The sequence below is a fragment of the Poecile atricapillus genome, chromosome 3, assembly GCF_030490865.1.
Source record: "Poecile atricapillus isolate bPoeAtr1 chromosome 3, bPoeAtr1.hap1, whole genome shotgun sequence".
NCBI lineage: Eukaryota > Metazoa > Chordata > Aves > Passeriformes > Paridae > Poecile > Poecile atricapillus.
The window spans coordinates 25,373,573-25,397,592 of record NC_081251.1 but is presented as its reverse complement, the minus strand read 5'-3'; the positions used below and the strand labels follow the sequence as shown (position 1 = coordinate 25,397,592).

At 39.6% G+C, this 24,020-nt stretch overlaps 1 protein-coding gene across 1 annotated transcript in view; it reads left to right on the top strand.

The window, feature by feature from the left end:
- DST (dystonin) overlaps positions 1-24,020 on the top strand; it is a 249,625-nt gene that overhangs the window by 39,684 nt on the left and 185,921 nt on the right. The window contains exon 2 of the mRNA XM_058836371.1: positions 9,953-10,014. Within this exon, the coding sequence (XP_058692354.1) occupies positions 9,953-10,014 (62 nt within the window). The remainder of the gene's footprint in view (positions 1-9,952; positions 10,015-24,020) is intronic.

Genomic DNA, 24,020 nt, shown 5'->3' with positions numbered 1-24,020 from the left:
CCTACAACACAGAAAACATCCTAGTAGTTATTTTTACGTTTCTTTGTTGGGGAAGAGAATCTTTCATTGTTCATGAAATTGGAGGGAGAACAATGGGTGAGTGTGTTGGTGGAGATGAATGAGGAGTAGTATCATATACATCCATGGGGTAAACATCAGCTGGTGAGGTTTTTTTTTAATGCTCAATGATTTTGATTCTTGTTCCCATTATTTTGATACCACATGCAAACCAAATTACTCTTCTTTAATATAAGTGTATCAAAGAGTCTGAAGATCAGAGGAGGGAGAAAGACCTAATGATTTAACCGAACCTAGCAGCACAGCTCTGCTCATATCCCCTCTTTTCAAGCTCTCTTGAGTCTGTTAGTGGGTATATTCATGTACTTTGTATGCTACATTAAAGTTTCATAGTCTTAGCTGATCCTGAGGTAATGGCCCTGTGGAGTGTGCTGTTCAGAGGCTGTGTGTGTCACGTGGAAATGTTGCTGTTCCCCCTCCAGGTCTGCTCTGCGGCAGTCAGGAGATGGTACAGTCACGTAAGCTTGAGAGGCTGGCTGAAGAGTTTGCAAAGGGAATGCTATTCTGGGTCTTCTTTTCTTCTCTCAGGACCTTTACATGGATTTCTTGGAACATATCCCACTGCTTTTTCTCCAAGGGAGAGTATTAAAAGGAAAGCAGAAGGACTTGATCAAAGGACAGACATAGACAAAATCAGCATAGATCTCCACTGGCTTCTGGGGATTTGGGGAAAATGCCTGCGGTTTTCTTAGTGCAGTGATGCAGTACACACAGTAAGTTGCTGTGACCCGAGTTTGAACTGGATTGATGAAATAGGCTTTAGTCTAATAAGCCTTTGTTGTTTAGTTAGATATGTCTTTCCAGTGCAGGATTTGTGTTAAAACTTGGTTCACCACTTCAAAATATATAGGCTGTCATGTGGTGGTGTAGAAACACATTTTTAATTTGTGTCAGAACTTCATTGATCACTTATGAAAACCCCAAAACAACCAAAAAACAACCACCAAACATTATGATCTGATAAGTGAGAGCTGTCTGTGCCCAAATTAAGGTGCGAGAAAAACCACTTGCTGAAGTCAATAATACTGATTTTATTTAACAGCAAATGTGAGGTAGAGAGATGGAAAATGGGGGAGTGGGGAGAGAGTGAGAGCAAGACAGATTAGGCAGAAGACAGTTACCACCTGTGGATCCGGTGGTACCATCCACTGATCCTTCTTCACCCTGGGCTTCCTGCTGGTGGGAGTCTCAAGGTCATTCAAAACTTGTTATTATTTATACATTTTAGAAAACAAAGGGGTTAATGCTCTTTGGCACATTTGCCTTATTCTAATTGCTAATCTTAACTGGTCTCTCGCTCAGTGTTTCTCTTCTTTTGAGTTGGTGGATTGTGAGTGCGTGGTTGTGATTTCCCACTGCTGGAATTGCCTTTTACTCAGTCTGAGCAGACTTCAGCACGGTTGCTGAGCTGGCTTTCCTTGTGGCCCATAAATTCTGCCATTATCAGTGATACATTCTTCTCCCCAGCTTTGTTTACCTCCCCCTAGGCCTGAGATAACAGTTGGACAATAATACTACCTTTCTTATCTCAAGTTCCTGTCACTGTGGCTTAACTTACAGTCCAAGTTTCAGGTATCCACAGAGGAATATTGTGGGGGGTTTCAGTGGTGTTTGGTGGTCACAGCTGCCATCTGCCCTATCTTTTGGGGTGATCTTCATTTGACTGATGATAGGTGTATGAGCAGTTGCTTCTTCACACAGTTTGCCACAGTGGGAATTTTTTTCTGGACACATTACCCAGGATGTGCTATCCACACTTCCTCCCACCAGGTGTCGAGTTGTCACTCCATTCAGTGGTTATCTCATGGCAAAATCTTTGTATGGCCTAAACAGTTCATGAGTCAGGCAATTGTGCTGTTAAAGTCCTTACATCAAGCACACAAACTTTTTAAAAAAATTAGTTTAAATTCTGGTTGGAGAGGTAATTTAACGTGGGGTGATACAGCCACAAGTCAAGGGGTGCTACAATAAATTCTGCAGTACAAGCTGCTGTGCACTGAGTTTTTTGATGGACTATATAAAGGCTGCACATGTCTTGGTAGCTGAATGTGACATTTTCATATGGGCCTTCTCTCTCATTTAGAAGGAAGAAATCAAATAATATTGAAAATTGAATCAAATTGGAAACCAATTATTTTCATGATAGTTTTCCAGTACTGCTAGTTGCCATCTGTGCAGTTGTACTTCTTTGGGCTCTTTGTAGTAGTTAAACGTGTCCTGCTATAGGGCTTAAGGGAGAGGTCTGCACACAAGAAAATACTGTAGAAGCTCACCGAGCTTCAGGAGTTTCGTTCAATATTCAGGAGTTTTGTTCAAAGAATATTGTGCTAATGTAGTCCTCACCCAGGAGTGATCCTCTGGGCATAAAAAAGTAGACACGGAACTCTGCAGTGGTCCAGAGGACAAGAATGTTTTCTTACGTGACTTCAGTTAATCTGAATTGGCTAATGATGCTTTTTAAATGCCCAAATAAGAAAGTTGGATGCCCTATTGAGTGCTTTTTTTCCTTTCCTAAGTGGAACAGGCTTATAGGCAACCACTATTGGTTCATTATCTCCTGGTGTGTCTCCTGTGATCTGCTTGTATCTCTTGTTGATTTCTTGTCTAGTTCTTCAGCTATCAACTTTGAGCAGCTGGGACCCTTGTTTCATTTATGATTCTAAAAATCTTTTGGAACACTCATTGCTGGGACTGGAAGACACTAGAGGAAATGCTTTTTGAACTTAATTTCATGTCTCTCGTCTGATTAGTTTTGAAGCAGCTACTTAACCATGCCATAGGGCTGATTGAGATTGTATGAATTTTGAAGTCATCTCTTGGGGTTCCTCTTGGTTTTGATGTCTGTGCACACACAGAGATATAACAATATTTTTTCCATACAGTTGTGGAAATTCTTAATTTACATTCCTGCAAATCATACCAGAAGTACAGCTCTTGTTCCAGTGGTTTAAGTTTTACATATTATCTTCTGCATGGAATGGTAATGCCAGGCAGGCCTGGAGTTTTAATGCAGTATTTCAGGTGTAGGACAGCTGAATTCTTCATCCTTCTTCAAGCAGAGATGCAGAGTAGTGGCAGAAAATGGTCCAGGTGAAAATTTGAGTGCAGTTTCCTGTGGAGCCAGATGGGTGTGCAATTAGCAAGTTGTTGAATGTTTTCAGGACCAAAAGCATTTATTTGCTGCTTATTGTGGTTTCGTGTTCATCTGCATTTGTAGTGTTGAGGTGTATTACAGAATATCACAAGCTTAAATGGCGAGCCAATTGTTTTTATAGCTTAGATTTTTTTGTGTGTTTTGTCTGCACATGGTCTTGATTTGATTTAGGAGGTGGTCATAGCTCTGTCAGAATCAATGGAAGCTCAGTGATGCCTCATTCATCTGCACTTAGGATTAAACTCTGACCTCCAAAAAATAAAAAAGCCTTACTTTGTTTTTAGCAGACTATAAAACACTGTTCTGTGTTGTGCCTTCAGACTTTTCAATTCAATAAATATCTCTTGATATCAGTTATATCCATCTGGAGTATGAACACTGATGTTAATCAAACCCACCTGACATTCATGCTGTCATGCATGACCTGATACACTTGGGAAGCAACTACTTTGGAAATCAGGAAGGGTTTAGCCACAGCAGTTGTTCATAAGCTGAAAAATCTGTCTGTGGCCTGGAGTGCAAATTCATGGTCCCAGGTACAACTGGTTTACTACAGTTACTCAAAACAGGTTTTTAGAGGATGTCTAGAGTCTGTCTGCAGGACTCTGAGGTCTTCCATGTGTCCAGGAAGCAAGTGTACCCAAGCCATTTGGGCAGCTTGAACTCCTGGGATTCCAGAGAAGTCTTCTCTTCCTGGCTGACTCTTGGAGTTCTTCCTGCTAGGTCACTATCTTACACAAATTCAGGGAACTGTTCTTATTTGTTTGATTATGGAATTGCGTCTTTTGTGTAAGAAAAGAACCATGGACTGGTGTGCGTGCAGCTGGAGGGGATGGTGCAGCTAATGGTATGATTTTATTGTTGAGTCTGTATATGAGAACCTGATAAGCCCATCTAATCATTTAATGGTTTGTTATGGGCTTGAGAGTCTAAATGTTGGATTTGATTTTACAGCAAGGTAGCGATGTATCTTTCAGAGCACAGTATTTTGCAAAGCCTTTTACAAGAGCAAATAGAATAGTTTACATGTGACTAAGGCCTTCTTTTATTTCCCAAGTCTTGTGATTTCATATACTACTAACATATCAAAGCAATTAATTTCAGATTTTAACAGATTTATTAATCAAAAAGATTATCCTGATACTTACTTGTGAAGTATTGCAGAGTTTCAAAGATAAGTATCATTCTACATCACAACATTTCAACTTCTGTAATATTTTAAGTCTTCTCTCTGTGAATTAATCTGCACTTTTGTTTTATTCCTTTGCTTGGAAGGCTGGCAAGCTGCTGAAATGGGTCACTGGAGTTGGATGAACAAACATGCATCAAGTAAAGCACAGATGAAAAGACATTATTTTTGGATTATGTTTGCAGCTGTTGCATTCAAGACAACTTCATTGGGAAGCCCACTTAAGTGATGACTGAATGCAATGCATAAAAAAAATGCTGAAGTTTCCCAGTTTTTTTTCAGTCCTTGTAGTTTTTATTATGTATTTTCCACCAACTTTTATAAGACTTGCCAGTCTTTGATGTATTTATGCGTTTATGATGTCTGTTAAATTTGGTTCACATTCAGCCTACAAATTACATTGCTCATTTCTTTAAAGAACATTTTTTCTGAAAATATTTTTGTTTTTATAGCTGAATACATACTCACAGAAACGAAGTGGCAAGTAGAATTTCCAATACTATTTTGCTAAAGAGAAATAAAAATATTCTGTTTGAAAAAATATGTCAGAGGTTCTAAACATTATTTTTTGTTTAATGAAGGCTGAACCTTAATGACATAGAAACTAAAGGGGGCTTTACTTAGTGAAATTTAGCTGTTAACTTCACAATGAGTTTGAGTTTGGTCTTATTTGACTGAAATTCCAAGAAAATCACATTATTTCTTGTTCATCCTCACCTCTTAGTGTGTATAGTTCACAGTTTAATAAAAATAGGGCATGAAAGGGAATCAGATTTCAGAATAAGTGGGGAAAACCTTTTATTCTGATTCATCTTTGTAATCAGACCAGCTGTATATGTGTTCTTTCATCCCAATGTGTAAGAGATTTGATTGGTTTTCAGAGGAAATTAAACTGGAGGGAGACTTAAATTCTTCACAGACTAATTGAAGCAACCAGAAAAATTAGGAAAAGACCTAAACTGAGGTTTGTATTTCATTGCTATTTAAATTAACAATACAAAGCTTAGGATAGGTATAAATTTGAAATTCTTCCATAACTGTGTGCAGATCTGATGTGACATGACATATGAAGTGAAGCTTTACGGGAGTTGATTTGATTAGAATGCAGAAGAGGAGCCCCTCTTTTGAAAGAACCTTGCCAAATCAGTGCAGACCTCATCAGAGGGAAGTGGTTGAGTGGGATACATTTTCTGAAGCAACACAGGGTAGATGATGTCAGTTGTCTAAGTTCTGTTTGTGAGGGTGGCAGCTGACTGTGAGAAATATTGGGGAAGCCCTGTTTCAACTCACCAGTGCCCTCCTCTGATGGCTGGTAGTGAATGTCTTGGTAGCGATATGAGAGGGATCCAGTGGGACTTCTCCCATCCTTGGGTGGTGTGTGGTTAAAAATACTGCTAGGAGTGATGGAAACACCAGCACATAATGCAAGCTTTTCTTCAAGGGTTTAGACATAAATAAAAAATATTTTGGATGTGAGAATTTTCCTCTATGTTATTCTGGTTGATGGAAACTTTGCTTGCTAGCCTAGATGTACAATTAACAAACAACTGCCAAGTACTGGACACTGCTGAGGCCACACCTGGAGTGCTGTGTCCAGTTCTGGGCCCCTCACTGTGAGAAAGACACTGAGGGGCTGGAGCGAGTCCAGGGAAGGACAACGGAGCTGGGGAAGGGTCTGGGGCACGAGTCCTGTGAGGAGCAGCTGAGGGAGCTGGGGGTGTTCAGCCTGGAGAAAAGGAGGGTCAGGACAGACCTCATTCCTGTCTACAGCTGCCTGAAAAGAGGCTGTAACAAGGTGGGGTTTATCCCTTCTCCCAAGCAACAAGTGACAGGACAAGAGGAAATGGCCTCAAGTTGTACCAGGGGAGGTTGAGGTTGGACATTAGGAAGAATCTCTTCACAGAAAAGTTGTCAAACATTGGACCAGGCTGCCCAGGAAAGTAACTGAATCACCATCCCTGGAGGTATTTAAATGACTTACAGGTGTGACACTTAGGGACATGGTTTAGCGGTGGACTTGGCAGTTGTTAACTGTACATCTCCAACGTAAGCACGTCTGTGATTCTCCTCAGGAGAGCATTGAAAAGGCATTGGTGCCATATGTTGCCTTTGGTGCAATCCTGTTAGTGAACTTGACTTCCAGACAAACTGTCCTGATTTCCAAGCACTGTGAGCCATGTAATTTTTAGAGCTTTGTAGAAGGGAGCGTTGATGTTAGAGGGATCTGGCTCCTGGATTCGTGCTTGGAATTGAGGAATGACAAAAACGCACAGAAGGAGACCTTAGTTGCAGCAAGTGTTTTTTAAAGTTCAAATATTCTAATCTGAAACCTCTTTAGATGTGTATGTGTTATAGTGTAGGTTCATAAAGTAGTCTGTCAGGTTATTCAGGCTGGTGAAATTTTACAGAGCTACTTCCCAGGCACATAAACTATAAAATACTTTGAGTTTGTCTGATATATCAGAATAATGTCCGCAGGTAGAAAGAGATGAGCCTAAATTGATTAATTAACCACAGAGGGCTTATTGTGATAATCTATAGCTCAGATTATCTAGCAATATGTGTTTGCTTTCTGCAACTCCTGCTTCACCTGCATTCTTAAATTACCTTGTCTTAATGAGTATCTGGCTGATGGATTCAGGGTGACTCTTTCCTTGCTGCTCACTGCTGGTAGAGGAAAAAAAAAACAGACTTCCTTGTTTGGAAAGCTCAACATTTGTACTCAAATGTCTACTAGTCAACCTAAAAGTTAAAAAAAACCAAAACCCTCAAACATAGATCCTTGGTTTCTTTCTCGTTGTGAGTTAAAGCCAGAGGGCTCACAGTTTCGCTTGCTATGACAGCACATGGGCTGTTTGCTCCTGTTTTTTTAAAAAAGGGGTGTTGCTGCTCTCTGTCAGCCAGGAGAAGCCCTGGTCACTCCTTAGCTCTCCTTTCCCCGAAATGAAAAGAAGCTCTGAAGTTTTGAAGGGCAGAATGAGAGAGTGTGGTGAAGATGAGAAGGGTGCAGAGCTGGTGGGCATCATGTGCTGCATGGGTCAGTAATGCAGCCCGGAGCTGGGCTGGCAGGGCTGCCTGCGGGGCAGGGCAGAGCTCTCCGCGGGGACCCTTCTCTCAAGGGGCTTTCTGCGGGTATCCTTCCTTAGCTGCTGTTTATGTGGTCATTTACCTGTTTTTTGCTTCGTCTGGGGAATTTCATTTGGTGTGTTCTGCTCTGAGCTCGAGCGCACTGAGCACTGTGGAACTGTTTTTTTTCTTAGTGTGTATTTGATTTTCTGGGACCATTTGGGTTTTTAATTTAAAATCACAGTTGTGGTGTTTTGGTGACCTTTATCCCCCTTTAATACTGGTGTTTTTCACAACATAACAGATGTTAGCTTTTCTCCTCCTTATGCATTTGGGTCTGTCAGTTACAGAATTTTTCTGAGTGTTTGTGTAGTATGTATGTGTATATATAAAGGAATATGGATAATAAGCATAAACTCTTTTATGTATTTTAGCATTTTAATTGAAAATAGAGTTGAAATGAAGAGTGACTTCGTATTCTAACAGGATACAAGGAAGTGGATTTTTCAAACTTTTTTTTTTTTTTAAACTGTCATCAAAGTAACATTTCCCAAAACGTAAACTTCTGTGTACTTGGTCAAAACTAGATGGAGTTACTTTAGTAAAAAAGACACGTTGTACACATTGTGACATTCTGCACTTGCTCATAATGAAACAGTTAAAAGTGAAAGTGTTTCTGGAATTATTTCTGAGATTTTCTGTTTTCTAAATTTACTGAATCAGAGCTTCCACCTTATTATGATAAATAATTTACGTCAGAAATGATGTCTTGCTAGATGAAGGCTATGGAAAAATAGCTTCATCTAAGCAAAAGGTTTTCTTAATCTGCCAGGTTTTTTTTTTTTTTCCATTGCTCTCTAGTTTCTCTTTCTCTTCTTTATTTGGGTCTTCAAGTAAAATAAGAGACTATAGAGCTATGAAGTGGCGGGGGAAAAAGCGTATGCCAGAAGCTTAGAATGGTGGTGTGGAAAAAGCATTTTTGAAGCAGCAGCTCTTCCATACAGAGCTGAATATTCAATTACACTACATATACTGCCTGAAGGTTTCATTGCCACAGTGAGCTGTGGCTATAAAACTTATAGGTGTGTTAAAAATTATTTAAAAAAAACAGGAAAAAAAAAGTATCTATGACTATTAAATGCGTAGATATGAATGAGCGTGTAGAAAGTCTGAGTCACTTAAGAGAACTATGCAAAGGCTTCACAGGCTTTTACTTGTTTTGTTTTTGCTTCTGTTCCCCAATACATATTTCTCACTACTGTTAGGAACCCCATATGGTGCTTAGTTTGGTCCAGGATGGATTATTGTAAAATATCTTGCTGTTTTGAAAGGCCTCAGTATCACACCAGAGACTTCAAAGTCTTTGAAAGACCTGTGAATTTATTTTAATTTATTTATTGCTATATTTGACCAACCTGAAAACCATATTTTTTAATGTAAAATATGGGACCTGGTTCAGTCTTTTAGTGAAGGCAGTGGGTACACAGGGATCTTGTTTTGCTACCTGAGTTCATTTCTCATTCTCAGCCCCACTACAAATAGCCTGAGTCAATGAAACAGCTGCAGTTGTGCTGTGCAGGGCTGAAGGGCTCTTGCTATTTTAGGCTTGCACAGGTGGTCCCAGTCCTAATGCACTGTGACTCCTGCTCTGGGGAGCTCTGGGATGGTGACCAGGCTCTGTAGCAGTTGTAATGGCTGTGGCCCTGCTCAAGTTTCTGGAGATAAGTCTTGTGTTGGGGTGGTGGTGAGATTTTCTCCAGTGTGGCTTGGCAGAACGCATGCATATGCTTCCTACCCGTTAGCAGGATGCTTTCATACCCTGAATCTATTGCTTTTATTATTTCTCCACAGAGTTTTGTGGGCAGTCATTGATGCTAACTGCCACACCTGGGGGCAAACTGCTGGCTGGGTCCCATATCTGGGTTAGTGGACATCCCTGTTTATTTTGTAGAGGGTTAAGAGTCCTTTCCCTGACTGAAGCTCTAACTAGTCCTTGTGTGTTTGAACAAGGGTAATATTCCAGTTGAAAAGCATAATGATTGAAAAAGTTAGCTTTCATATCACAAGTTTTCTATTACTACTACATTAGTAATAATTTGATTATATAGACCATGCGTAGCATTTATAGTTCTTAAAAGTTTGCCATGATCTTTTCAGAACATTTTGAGTGCCAGCTGACTTCTCCTAGGCAGTTAGATTTTTATTAGTAGGCTACTGTAATACCTGCTGTTGCCCTGGAGCTGCTCACCTGGAGTGTCAAGAAACTTTTTCGTATCATGTGCTGTGATGTACTAAAAAAACATTTCTGTGTTATTATTTTTGTTTAATATTTTGGAGCTTTTACAGGCTATTCTGTTTTTAAAATTGATTAGGAAATTAATATTTGAAAGGCCTTCATAAAAAAAAAAATCTTCTGCATAATTTGTAGCGCTGTTAAAGAATTTGTTTTTCCTTTTTACCTCTAGATGAGCGTGACAAAGTACAGAAGAAGACATTCACAAAATGGATAAATCAGCATCTCATGAAGGTCAGTTGTTATTTCTGTCATGTCTGGATGACTGATTGCTACAGCAGTGATTCTGTTTTACGACATGTTTGATTTCAGGATGCAGCTGTGTTACCTATAAGGAAGATCTTAAGTTGTGAGGTTTATGCATATGCTTTGTCTTTGAGGAGTCTTGGGGGAGTTGAAATGCTGCCCAAGGTGATCTAATTGAGTACTTGAATTTGAAATTAAAATGAGTCAAAGTTAATTTCTTTTTATAAGGCTTGTCTCATTACTGGAATTAGTGTGTCATGGCTGTAGTACCACAGCTAAAGCAAATGAAGAAAAAAAAAAATTTGAAGTACCATGCTGAGGAGAGGGGAATGACCTTGAGAGAGAGATCTCTGGATCATCCTGTGGCATCAGAATACTGCTCATGGATTAGAAATGGAGGCTTTCAGGGGTAAAAGTCACATTTCAATATCTTTTGTTTTGAACAGCAGTGAACTTTTCTTCAGGGACAGAACATATTATTTTAACATGTACAGATTTTAGTTGACAGAGAGCTAAAAGCTGTGAGTTCACCTTCACTGCATGGCCTTTCAGTTCTAAATTTAATCTTCTGTTCCAGTGCCAGCTGTCTAGCCTAAACATTTCTCTGGAGAAACAGATTGTATAATTACTTGACATAACTTCCTTTGATATGCCCCCTCACTCCAAAGCTGAATTCATGTAAGAGTCACATTAAATAAAAATGTATCTGCAAACTGTCAGAGTTGAGATATAATTAACAAGTGCAATGTTCAAATATTGTCAGGAATATGTCCTTGTATTCATGTTTAGAGAAAAATAGGGTTTTATAGGGAACAACTTCATTATTTCTCTCTTTCTTGTGGCTGCTCTTGTGGGTATTTGAGAAATATTGGACACTGAAACAGAAGAGAATTTCTACAGGGTTACAGATGTTTAAAACTATCTTTTTTGTTTCACATCTTTTAAAATTTTGAAATGTATGTAGCTCTTGGAAATGGTGTGATGTGGCAAACTAACCAGGCTTGGAACAGAAGTTGGACTCAATTTTGTTTTTTGCAAGAGAACTCTTGCAGAGTAATCTTTTGGTCCTTCTCACCATGACTGAGATATAAGGGGTGGTCTTGCCATCAGCCTCTGTGCAGCATACAACCTTTCTGTGGGCAGGGTGAGTCTGGAGTCACAGGACTGCTCATACCAATAGGTTTTCCCCTGGGAATTTGTTAGACCCAAAGGAAACATGCTGTATCTAGAAACAGCTGCTCCAGGGATCCCTTCTATGCAGAAGCCTCCTCCTTGTATTCCTGAAACATCCAAGTGGCCCCATGTCCCTGCAGAAGTCTTTTACTTGCTAATGAGGAAAGACAAAAGGCAGTCCTGCAGCCTTCCTTTTCTGAAGTTTACCTCATATTTATAATATAAGAAATGTATCCATTGTAGACTATTTCAGAGAAATTAGATTTAAAGGAAAAAATAAAAACACCAACATCCAGGAAGGTTGCCAGTACTCTGGCAGTAAAATTCAATATCCAAATTAACCATCAGGCATTTCCTCATCTAATTGAGGGTAATTGTTGTCATGATTATAGGGGCTACTCATGTTTTTGTGTATTAAAGAAGCATTTTAATGATGCAGCTTAAGTTTTCTGTGGGATGTGAAAAAGCCTATCTGAAGCTTTTTGGACAGAAATCCTTTAATATGAGTTCAAAATAGTGCCTTATTTTACAGAAGAGCAGCATACTGAAAATGATATTTCTATACAACTTTATTTTACACGTTTCCAAAACATGCACAGTCATCACTGCCATGCTGTCAGCCTCTTCGGAGTAGCTTAAAAAAGATTTAGACTCTAAACCCATAAGGAAATGAGGGTAAAGAGTTCAGTCTAAATCCTTTTGCATTGCTTTCCAAGGTCAATGGCCTTAGGCCTTCATTTTCAAATGGTTCTGGGTTGGGTGATTGCAGAGGAATAGATACAGATAGATGAGACAGATGGGGTGTGTTGACTGTGTGTATTCCTGGCCTTGGTTTTCATCTCAGATTGCTCACTTTAGAATTCAATTTAAGGGGTTGCTAGCTCACACAAATATAGTTTGACTTTAGCTCTTCTATTAACTTGGAATTTGTGTAGCAGTGCAACCTTACCTTCTGGGAATAGTTTGAAAGCAGATAGTGATACAGTTGTCAGATTTCTGTTCTTAGACATTGTTTCTAGAACAGTGACTTGTGTGGACATTAAAATCAATCTTTCAAATATTCTCTATCTTAAGACGTAAGGGCATATTTAGGGAACACTATATTGTGGAGGGAATGTAGAAAAAATAGCACAGTAAATGAGTGCATTTCTAGTACAGACAGTGGACCTCTCCTAGTCAATGCATTAACTTGAACTTGAGCCTTCAGTTTCAGCTACCTCATATTTAATACAAATCATATGCAACTCGTATTTGCACATTCACTGACAGTACCCTGTTTCAGACAAACCAAGATGGGAGCTGTCTCATTTCAGGCATTGCAGTAGGCTTATTGGAGCTGGTTACCCAGACTTCTCTAGTAGATGGCTGAGGGAACAGGCCCTTTTAAGTGTCCCTCCAATAAGACATCTACCTAAGGGGAAGATGAATTGTGTCCTAGGAATGCTTTTGCTCCACTGACTGTAGAAAGAAGCCAGTGTGCTTTGTCTGTCAGGTGTGACATGTGTCATACACGTGGACATGACCCCACTATGGGCATGGGAATGGATCACATTTTAATTTCATCATATTTCCCTCCTATTTGTATTCTTTGCTTTTTTTCCCTGTTGCTTTTCTGTGTCCCCTGATTATTTTTTGCTTTTTTTCTCTCTTTTCTCATTTCTTTGTACATTTTCCTTTCTTATTTACTGCTTTCCTTAGTCATTCTAATTAAACTCCTGTTCTCCTGCAGTCCTTGAGAAAGTCCTAAACTTTAATGCTTTTATACCATTATATCCAACAGTTTCATTCTAAGTCAGCAGCAATGACGCTTTGACGAGTTCCCATCATTTGTTGAGGAATGGCATGGAAGCTTACAGTCACTCTCCTAATTAAGTTCTATATTTATGGGATTTACTGAGTAACCACAAACAACAAGATGACTGATAAATATTTACCCTTCTGCTGTCTGTTGCATTAGATTCAAAGCATGTAAGTGCATAATATTTAAAATTCAGTGTTAGTCCCTTTTCAGTTTAGTTGAGTAGTAAAGCATATTGTGTGCTTTGCTAAAATAGAAACATAGTTATTGCAGAAATATTTCCTGCTCATGTTCTTAAGATACCTAGTTTTAGACAGGTACATAATGTGTTATTTGCAAAATTAAGCTGTGTAAGTTATCTTTGAATTCCACAGTTTAAGGTCAAGTGGCCTGTCACTAAATTTTTTTAATGCTGAAATTTTTCTTTTGATTTGGTAACAGATTTTCTGAGGGCTGATTGGAACTTTAGACATGCTAAGGCTACTGTTTGCTGTCTGATGGTGTGGCTCCAGTTTAAATGTTATCTTTTATGTCTTGTTGACATACAGACTGGAGAAGTGAAATATTGGACTTTGGACTCGCTTGCTACTGTGGTATGAGCTTCCAGAGGGAACTCGCATACCAGTATAGTGTCATGGTGGGGTAGAGATCTCCTCTCTTCTATAAACCAGCCTCTGCTTCCAGCAAGTGCTTCACTCTGCTGCTGTAAAAATAAGGTGTTAAATCTTGCTAGAGCAGTAAATAACCCTTTATGTGACAAAATCAGGTAAATTTTGTGGCTGCAAGTTTTATTCTAGTGTAGTGTTCTCATGGTCCTAAAGCACCCTAGGAAAAATCCAGCTTCCATGAAAGCCCAGAAATTCTTCCTGACATCCTTTGAATTTGAAATTCCAAAACTTAAGGAAATAGTGAGGCAAGTGTAAAATAGAGGTGGAAGATGAGATATGTCAGAAAATAAAAAAAGCTGTTGATGAAAATGGAATAAAAGCAGATAAATAAAATTGTTTGTTGTTGATTTTCTTTTTCAAATCAATTAAATATACTTTTGTTGTGCCAGGTCTTAGTCCTGAGAGATTAAATGGTCTGTTTTGAAATACTTTGTTTCTTTATTAGAAATCATGACGTACAGCAAATAGGACTAAAGGCAAGGCAAGCAGAGACTGGCGAGTGATACAGTGAACACCCAGGTATCTTCCCTTCATGGGAAAATGTTTCTTCCTTTTCATGGAAGAAAATGCTGTAGAGAGCCTCTTAACTGATCATCTAGCAACACTCTGGGCACTGGGGCAGCTCCCTGGGCAGGGACAGCTGTCCTGTCCATGGCACTGACAGGGAGCCCAGCCACCTGCAGTGTGGGTTGGGTTTAGGGACCCTTGGCTGACCATACCTTGAGAAACAAGCTGCAGATGGGAGCAGGGGGCAGCATCCCTTCACAGACACTAGTTGCTCTAAAGGTCACTTCTAAAGTTGTTATTAGCAAGAAGGCTTTTGTAAGTAGGATGACAAAATGCTTTTGAAAATTATTTTTTTAAAGCCCAGTGTTCAAAATCATGTGCTGTGTTGCAGTGGTAGTGCATTAGCAAGAGAGAAGGAGAACAGCTTTTTGTTGTGCAAAGGCTGAATGAATAATTCAGAATAGAAACCTGAAGTTATTGATTCCTGTGTGTCCTTCAGGCAGCACATGGTTTGCAAATGGCCTCTTAGGTCGATTGCTTTGTGAAATGTGCAGGTATGACCTTAATGGCAGCGGGATTGACTATTCCTGATAGGGTGCAATCATTCCTTGCTGAAAGCTGGCACTTTACTGATGGTTATTGTTTTAGATACCACTAGTCTCAGTATCTTAATTTTTAGCCATGCAGTTAAAATGTCATTTAAAATTTCCCACCTCTGCTTTCAGAAATTAGTACTTTGTAGCTGTGCATTGGTATTTAAAGGATGAGGCACCTGGTGTTAGTCTAATGGTAATAGCTTTTAAAAAAATTCTCAACTGAACAACTTTTGATTTTGAAACACACTTAGAAAAATCTGATATTTTTTCCCCTCTTGGTTAAATTAAATAAGACTGATTCTTTGCTATGCTGGTACATCTAAGTGAGCTTTGTCTGCATTTGTCCCACTTTATTCTGACAGCTGTTGCAAACTGTGTTGGGTGCAACTTTCATAAAATTCCCCTTCACTGTGGTCCCCAGCTTGCTTTAGGCATTGGGTGAAGCTAAAGTGTCAGTATTTCCTCCTCTGTTTTGGAATTCAATTGTTTAACTGTGCCTACTGTCGTACGGGTGAAAAGAAGAATATTTCAGTTTTTCTCCTCAAAGTTTTTGCTGTTGTATTTTCAGGACTAATTCTAAAAGGTCTTGAACTGCTTTTTCATTGAGACATATTTCTTCTAAAAAAAAGGAATAAAAATAACTCTTGAAGAACATAATCAGTTAATAATGTAAAGGAGTTTCTGTTTTCCCTGGAAATATGCACAATTGTAGTTTATTAATTGTGTACAAATTTTTTTCAAAAATCCTCCACTTGGAGGTAAACCACACTGCTTTCTATAAACTGTAGCTGTTTGCAAAGCAGCTCAGCAAGCAAACTGGGGATTTTTTGGTGTTTAATCCAAGTTTAGATGAGGGAGTAAAGTAGCCAGTAAACAGTGAGGAAAAGTAGTGACAAATGCCACAAGTTAAAGCTGCAAAGGAGGAAATTGTACAAAGTTTTAAAGGCTAATGATGAATTGCATCACGAAAATCTCTCTGCCAGTAAGTAAGTAAAGACATAAATAAACAAATTCAAGTCAATACAAACTGTGCCACAGATTTTAAGTTTATTTGATCCTCTTTAATGCATTCAGACTTCATGACTAATTGGGAACAGGAAAGAGAATAACTGAAACTAGCAAATTAAATATGCATGAAATATAGGCTTGCTTGAGCATATCGATTTTTTTTTATGGCATGCTACCCTGTTGAACCAGTTGAGCACATGCTTTTAGGTTTGTTGGGATTTTTAAGAAATTGATTTATATAGGTGCTCTTATATGAAAGAGTATAAGGAGAACTCAGTCTGCCATGCATGACTGCATGATGAATTAGAACCACTAGAATCAATATGCTTCCTATTACAGACTTAATATATTAATGTATTAATTCATTCTCTTTTTGTTCAGTCCATTGTTTGCAATTAGCTCACAGCATAGATTTTATTTAATACTTCGTGTTCCTTGGAGATTGCAAGAGATAAAATTCTAGCTTTTGCAATTAAGTGTTGACTTTTTAATTAATTGTTAAATTATGCATGGGCTTATTTTTATCTATCTGCTTTTGATGTATCTGTATCTAATAATAATTTATATATCAGTTTAGAAGTACTAGAGCTTGATCTAGCTCCCTTTGGGCTAATGTAACTGTGCCATTGGCTCCAGTGGGAGCAGTTTTTGCTCCAGTATGTGGACTCCAGACAGTGAGCAACTTCAAACATTTAATTATAAACATTACCTAAGTATTTTGTTCTACAGCAGTGTTTCATATACTCTGGAAAGAGAGGCTTGCTCTGAGATATTGTAGATGTGTGACTGCTTGAGGACCTTAAAAGGCATCAGAATACACATTTTTCTTGTAAGAAAATGTGTTCTCTGCTAGAGGCATTTATGGTGATTTGAACAGGAACACTTTAAGGTAATCACTTATTGTTCACAATGCTCCTCTACTTAGAATATCTTGATTTTAGTTGGAGTAATATTTTATCAGCCAACCTTGGCATTTTTTACCTGCTTCAGGCAGGTTTGGAGTGTATTGCCTTTGGTGAGGGTTAGTGTTGAGCTGAGTTTGATGTTGTTAGCTTTACGTTTGCATACTTTGAACAAGTCCTCCCTGGTAAGTTATGTAGTGACAGCATGTAGTACAGGCCAGTAATGGTGAGGTCAAGTTGGAAACACAAAGGGAGATGAGAACTGGGTGTGCTACAACACTGTAGCATGTCTCTGGCCAGAGATAAAAGAGAAAAAAAAAGGCAATACAGTTGCTGTTGATTGGAGGCATTGAGCTGGATCAAGGATGTTGATGGTGGATTTTTGGTCACTAACTTGGCATTGGAAAGACAGAACTGTGTAGCAATGGGGAAAATAATTTATCCTCATAATTGACAGGAGGAACAACATGGAATTCTGTATTTGAACACCTACAATGGATCCCTCAGTAGCCTATGTAAGAAAGGCATTTCTGGGGCACAGCTCAGCTCATCCCCAAGCAGATGTGCAAACCACACTAGCTGTTCTTTTCCCTGCCTGCTGCAGGAGTTGCAGTGGCTGTCTCTGGTGTGGACAAGTTTTGTGAGTGAAGTGCCAGCCGGAGAGAACTTCAGCCTGCCAGATTCAGAAAGTCACTATCAGAGTTGCCTAGTTATATAGGTCTGGACTGGCTGGGACAGACTGCCTCAAAATGTGAAAAAAGGAAGGTAATTTGGAAGCAAGTGGTTGTAAATCCCAGGCTCACTTTTCAAAGCGAACAGAGAAATGAGAAGTTAAAGCAAGATAATGAACTGGAGGAAGCAATAGGTAGGGTCTCCTGGGGAAGTAATAAATGAGAGGCAGAAATGCAGGAGATCTGACAGTTAATGAAGGTGTTTGTCTAAGAGGCACAAAGGCAGGCTACAGACATGCAGGACATATAGGAGTATAGAAAATACTGCTGCTTTCACAGTGTGTGAAATAAAAAGGAGTTGCACAAGAAGTGGAAATAAGGTCAGCAGAACTAAAGGTTTGTATAAAGGAGTTAATAAAGCAAGGTGGGGTAAAAGCAGAGAAGTACAAGGTCCAGAATGAATTCATGTGACATGGAAGATCACAGGAGAAACTCTCTGTAATTATGTCAGAGTATGAAGAAAAAATATGTATGGATACATTACTGAGGAATAGAAAAAGATAAATAGTTTTGACCAATGTAGAAATATCTGAATTACTCTGGTCTTTTTGTTCTATAAAATGCTGACTTGGGGAAATATGTTTTAGTAAGATGAGGGTGAAATTCAGATAAGGAAACAGCAGATTGAGGAATATTTGGGTAAGTTACATTTTTCTTGTCACACTGCTTAATTTATCCAACAGTTAGTAACTAACTGATTTATAGCATTTTATCATTCTATTTAAAAATTCAGGGGAGAGGGGGGACTTCTAGAAGTCCACAATTACAATAAGTACCTCTCTCCCAAGGAGAAGAAAAAAATGAGGACCTTGCAGGGTGATTTCTCTCCCTGTAGAGATTGTGGAACATCTGGTCTTTGAAAGCAGGTGGACAAAGAAGAAGTGGTGCAAATGGTATGTCTATACCTTTTTACATGCTACCACATGTAGTCTCATTAGCAAATTACTGTCACAAAATTTGAAAGAAAGGATAACAGAGCTTGCTGGGGTATATAGTAGCTGCAACTGCAGCTGGAAGTGGCGCTGGGAAGAGCCAGTGCCATCAGTTGTTGCTGCTGCCATAGGTGCTGTCAGGTGCAGCAGCAGCATCATCTGGCTCTAGGAGGCAACACCCATGAGCAAGGGTGAGAGGGATCATCCCAGTGCCTGCTGCCCTCACTGTATCTCGTCTTCAAGTGAGGTTTCAAGCTCTGTGACTTTACCTTTGTAGGTAAAGGTACACCTGTTTCTCTCTGGCTTTTCATCTCTGGCTCCAGCCTTCTGTCATGTCAGCAACAGCTGCGATTCTTGCATTGCCACAAACCATACCGGGTTCATTGCTTGCCCTGGGCTGTGTTGGCCTGTGCCCAGGGAGCTCCAGGAGCTACACACGAGCTCTTCAGCCTGCCAGTGGGCAGCATGGTGCTTAAGAGACACAGAGGTGGCTTTTGATTCTGCCTTCTCATAGACACACTTGTGTGGCTGTGAAAGTCTGCCTGGCTGCATAACTTCTCATCTTTGTGTGGACCAAGAGGTTTGTAGCCGTTTCTAATAAAGTACCAAGAAGATAAGTTTTCTTGGAAGATCAAGGGTGGGTTGTGATAACTTGAGTTTGTTTAGTCTGAAACTGAGAAGACTGAAGGGAGACATCATAACATGCCCTCAGCATGTAAAAAGTGTTTATGCAGAGGCTGCACCATGATTTCTGAGGTCAGACTTTAGGGGAAGGGACAACAAAAACATCAGTTTATTTTACAGAAGATTTAGGCTAAAGATTAGTGAGGAAAAATGTCGCCCTCTGTAAAGTCAAGTAAGCATAGTCAAACACTGAAGCACTTGTAGTGTGTTTTACATTTCCTTCATTTGGATTTTCAAGAATAAATTAGAGAAGCATCTCTAGTGTTTTCTAGCCAAACTGCACAGGACTGAGTGATCTGTTCAGTCCTTTTTAACCTTACACTTTTACTATTCTCTGATGGCCTTGTAAGGCACAACCCTTCTCTGGTGAAGTATTATTCAGCTTTTGAGCCTTGAAGCAGATCACTGCCAGATTCCTTAGCAAAGCTTGTACTTTTATTACTTTAGTGATTTCAATCTGCATTAATCCCACAGTTCCAGTGAGAATGCCTTCTTTCAGATGGTTGCCATGTAAAGTGAAGGTTAGTGATGTCTGCTTTATATTCTTCGTTAATTGCTTATCACATTTATACCTTTGTAAATAAAATATTTTTAAAAGGTGAGAACAGATGGCCCAAGCGAGGCTTTGAGCAGATTGTGAGTCACACTTTGTTTGATTTTAGTTTTTTCTGAAATTTATAAATATTTTTAGTCTTACACATGAAAACATCAGGAAAAAAGTACTGATTTGAAGAAAAATCTAAAAGGATTACAGTGGTGTACAAGAGGGAAGAGAGATGGACATGCTGTGCCTTGAAATCACAGCTGATGCAAGAATAATTGTTGGCTGGGAGTATGAGTGGAGTGGCATGGAACCTCACATGACATGCCATGTGTGGCATCAGCCCCTCATGTTCTCTTAGAGCTATCCACAAAATGAAAGTTAACTCTGTAGTAGATTGTAAAACTTGCTGGACATCTCTGTGACTTTATATTTTAGAACTTTAAATTGTAGCAGTCATGGAGCAGATATCCATTTTATGTTAGTAAATATGCTTTTCTGCTTATGAATCTGCAGGGGCTCCACTGAGGTGGATTTGCTGATCCCAATATGCAAATTTACAAGCAGGCAACCAAGACTGTGCCAAGGATTAATAGCAGTGAGGGTGGTGCTGTGATAATGATATTAAGTTAGTGGTGCAAAACCAGCATAAGTGGGACCTGGGCGGAGGGTTACCCTGAGTGATTGGGCCAGTGTTGATTGGACACAACCTTCCAGCCCATTCCTCAAAATGTTTTGAGATGTGTCCAGTTCTGGGCTCTCAAGAGAGACATGGAGCTCCTGGAGCAGGTCCGACAGAGGGCAAAAGAGATGATTTAGGGACTGGAGCATCTGTCTTACAAGGAAAAGCTGAGAGAGCTGGTCCTGTTGAGCCTTGAGAAGAGATGACTGAGAGGGAACTCATCAATGTGTGTGAGTATCTAAAGGATGGGTGTCAAGGAGATGGACCAGGCTCTTCTCATTGGTGCCAAGCAATAGGATAAGAGGCAAAGGGCAGAGACTGAAGCACAGGAACTTCCACCCAAACATGAGGAAGAACTTTTTTACTGTGCAGGTGACCAAGCAACTGGGACAGATTGTGGAGACTTCCCTTACTGGAGATGTTCAAGAGCCATCTGAACACAACCCTGTGCAATGTGCTTTTGGGTGACCCCAATATGAAGGCTGGACCAAATGACCCATGGTGGTCCCTTCCAATCTGGCTCATTCTGTGATGGTGTTAATGGAGCCAATTATTTTCCTGTAGGAAACAAAAAGGACTTTTGACATTTAGGACACTTGCTTAAAGTTCTTCTGTATAATGATGCCATTTCAAATATCACACATCTACTGAAATCCACAAAAGGACTCCTCAATGTGTATGTTTATGTCCTACTGTTTGGTGTATATATATATATATATGAAAGATTATACCTCTGCTTGCAAACTTGCTGATTCGGGGATTAGGAAAATATTGGAATGCATTTCATGAAACAGAAATATGGGAAGTTAAGAAAACTATAGGGATATTTAGCAAGATTTAGCAATGGCTGTAATATTTTATTTTTTTAAATTGAGCCAGAGTATATTTATACTTTAAAGCCATACAAATATTTTATGATTAATAGAGTTATCCAGGGACATGTAAAATAATTGAGGGCAGGGGCAAAATAGTGTATGTGAAAGCAATGGATGATTGAGTTGTCTGGGAGAAATGTGAAGGTTAATGTGGAAAAAGAAAAAGTGACTGATTTGATCTTTTAGATACAAGGACAGGCTGTTAGAGCGATGGAACACAAGGAAGGGTGTTATGGTTGTCATCATAATAGAGTGTAAAGCATTGGCCAGATGAGAAAGTGAAGGATGAATCCAAGGATGAAATCAAGGACAAATCTTCAGTTAGAAAATATCTGTTATAAACAAAGATCAGGGGTGTTGAATTCACTCCGCAAAGGAGACTTGTTTAAATGTGCCTTAATAAAATCATAAAGGAATTTTATGAAATTGAGTAACATAGCTGTGTCTGCTATTTCTGAGAATTAATATCCAGAAACATATGCAAACAGAAAAAACTACTCCTGTGTATGAGATAAAGAACCATTTATTTTCCATGAACCACAAGAATTGTTTCCTGCAGAGCAGATTATTAGACTGTCCAGCAAAAGAAAAGAGTGAAAATGAGTTTTGGAACCACTAGGCCTAAAAGTGGAATTGCCAGACTCTGCTTGCAAGTGAGCAGGAGGACAGAAGAGACCTGGCACAGGTGTGTGTGCCAGCTGGCTGCCAGCCCTGCTGTGGGCTGGGGGGAGCAAAGCGGGGTGTCTGGGGCGGGGTGCGCGGTGCTGGAGCTGCGGGAGCAGCACCATCTGCAGCCCAGTGCTGCCTCTGCCCTGCCCTGTGCTCACACAGCTCCACTTCTCCTCATGGAGATTAAATTCTCTTCATTAAACTTGTGTGCCTGTTTATTTTTAACAGAATGAGTGAAGTTTAGTATGGGATTCAGTACAAAACAAGGGCGGTGACCAGGAGGGTGGGTGTTTGGAGTTTGAGTTTTTTCCCAGCAATAAGTTTTGGGTTTAGAGTAGGAGATTAAAGAGCAGGGGAGGCTGTCAGTGTGCGTGTCAGTCTGCACGGAGCTTTGGCTCCCTGATCTCTTGGCGTGGCACCGAGCTGCCCACGGAGCAGAGCTCAGTGCCTCGCTGCCCCACACAGCACGGTGGGGAGAGATTACCTGAGGGGTGTTGAGCCATACTCATCCTTTACATGGGGGAATGTGAGAAGTCTGTCATGTAAAATAAGTGCTCTTCAAGATGTTTGAAGAGGCAACTTCCCTGGCTGATCAGTCACGGGGGAATGTTTTGACAAATCTCGTATTTTGACAATTACATGCTTCATGGATGTTGCTACAGCCTGTTCAGAATTTTAGAGTGTTTCTCATAGATTATGCTGCATGTCTCAGGTTAGTATATATTTATTTTTGTACACAAATACAACTTTTTGCATTAGAGGTTTTTTTTAATCTTTACTTATGGCATAGGTTTATTTATTATCATGCAGCTAGAATTGCCACTGCAATTTCTTAATTTTTAAAATGGAAAGGAGTAGAACATGCATATTCTCAAAAGTTACAGAAAACTGTTTCCCCCTTAAGTATAATTTTTTAATACAAGTTTTCCTTTAAAAATAAGCTTAAGTATGTTTTTAGGAAGCTGAAACATTAGGGAAACTCATCAGGGTGTCAGGATCTCACCAGTGGCTGCGTAAGGTTTTCAGCTTTTAAATGCTTATGCCATTTGCTGTGGAACACTGTAGTCATAGGAGCTCTTAACTATCTATCTATTATCTTGGTGAAAATTGTTTTATTGTTAATGAAGTGAGTCAGAGTTCTAAGAGATCTTTCTTCCACAGGCATTGACTCAGATTCCTAAGGAATGAATTTGAAGTTTATTGTGAAACTCACAGTGGCCTTGTGCCAGCTGTCATTTGGACTTATCTGTGACCTCAGTGGTAATTAAGGCCTGGCACTTTTTTTTCCCCTAAACATTCCCCTTACAGTTCTAACGTTTGAGCCTTTTCCCATATTTCTTTGAAAAATCAGTAGTGCTTTATGTCTGGGTTGGGCATTTAATTAACTTTACTTCCAGAAGCAAGGAGAGCAGTACTTGAAAAAGACTTTCCCAGGCATGTGGTCTGAACAGCCACAGCTGGATCTGTAATATTTTAGTTCTTGATAACTCCTGGCTACTGATACTGATTTTTTGATGACTTGACAACTGAACTTCAGTTGTTCAAAATAAGTATGGTTCAGATTTGATTCTAATTTTGCCTTTTTCAAAAACTGTAAGAAAAGGTCTAATTTGGCATGTTCTCACAATCATCAGTTCAGCTTAGTTATAGTATAGAAAGGGAGACTTCTGATGTTTTTAAGGCAGATATTTGGTTATAGTAGTCTGCTTTCCTGACCCTGTAAAAGAATGGGTGATTTTACAAGTAAGTGAGCACAAAACTCTGCTTTGTTTCCAAGTCATGCAGCTTGCCAGGGCCACAGTGATTACCTCACCTGCCTCAGGGATTTCCTGGTGGCCTCCAGTGCATGGGCGTTACTTTGAGTTGTTCCTGCTTGATCGGATTATGTTCTCTCTCCAGTCTCTTTTGCCTCCACTCTAGATTCTGCAGCACATTAATGTTTGTTTCTGCTTCTTCACATGCTGTTTCAGTTGGGAATGTGCTCCGTACATTTTAGGTTCTGGTCTGGAATACCCTGCATCCTAACATGAAAGTCTGAGGGATCTATGTGTGTGCTGGGTGTTTGCTGATGGTGGTGCAGAGATTCCCCAAGGCACTAGACTGCAAAGCATAAGCTTGCTGGAAGGGGATAATACAAAAATATCTGATGCTTATGTCGAGGAGAATGGAGTTTTCCTTACCACAAACATGACAGTATACATGTCAGAAGATGAAGATCAGAAGATGAA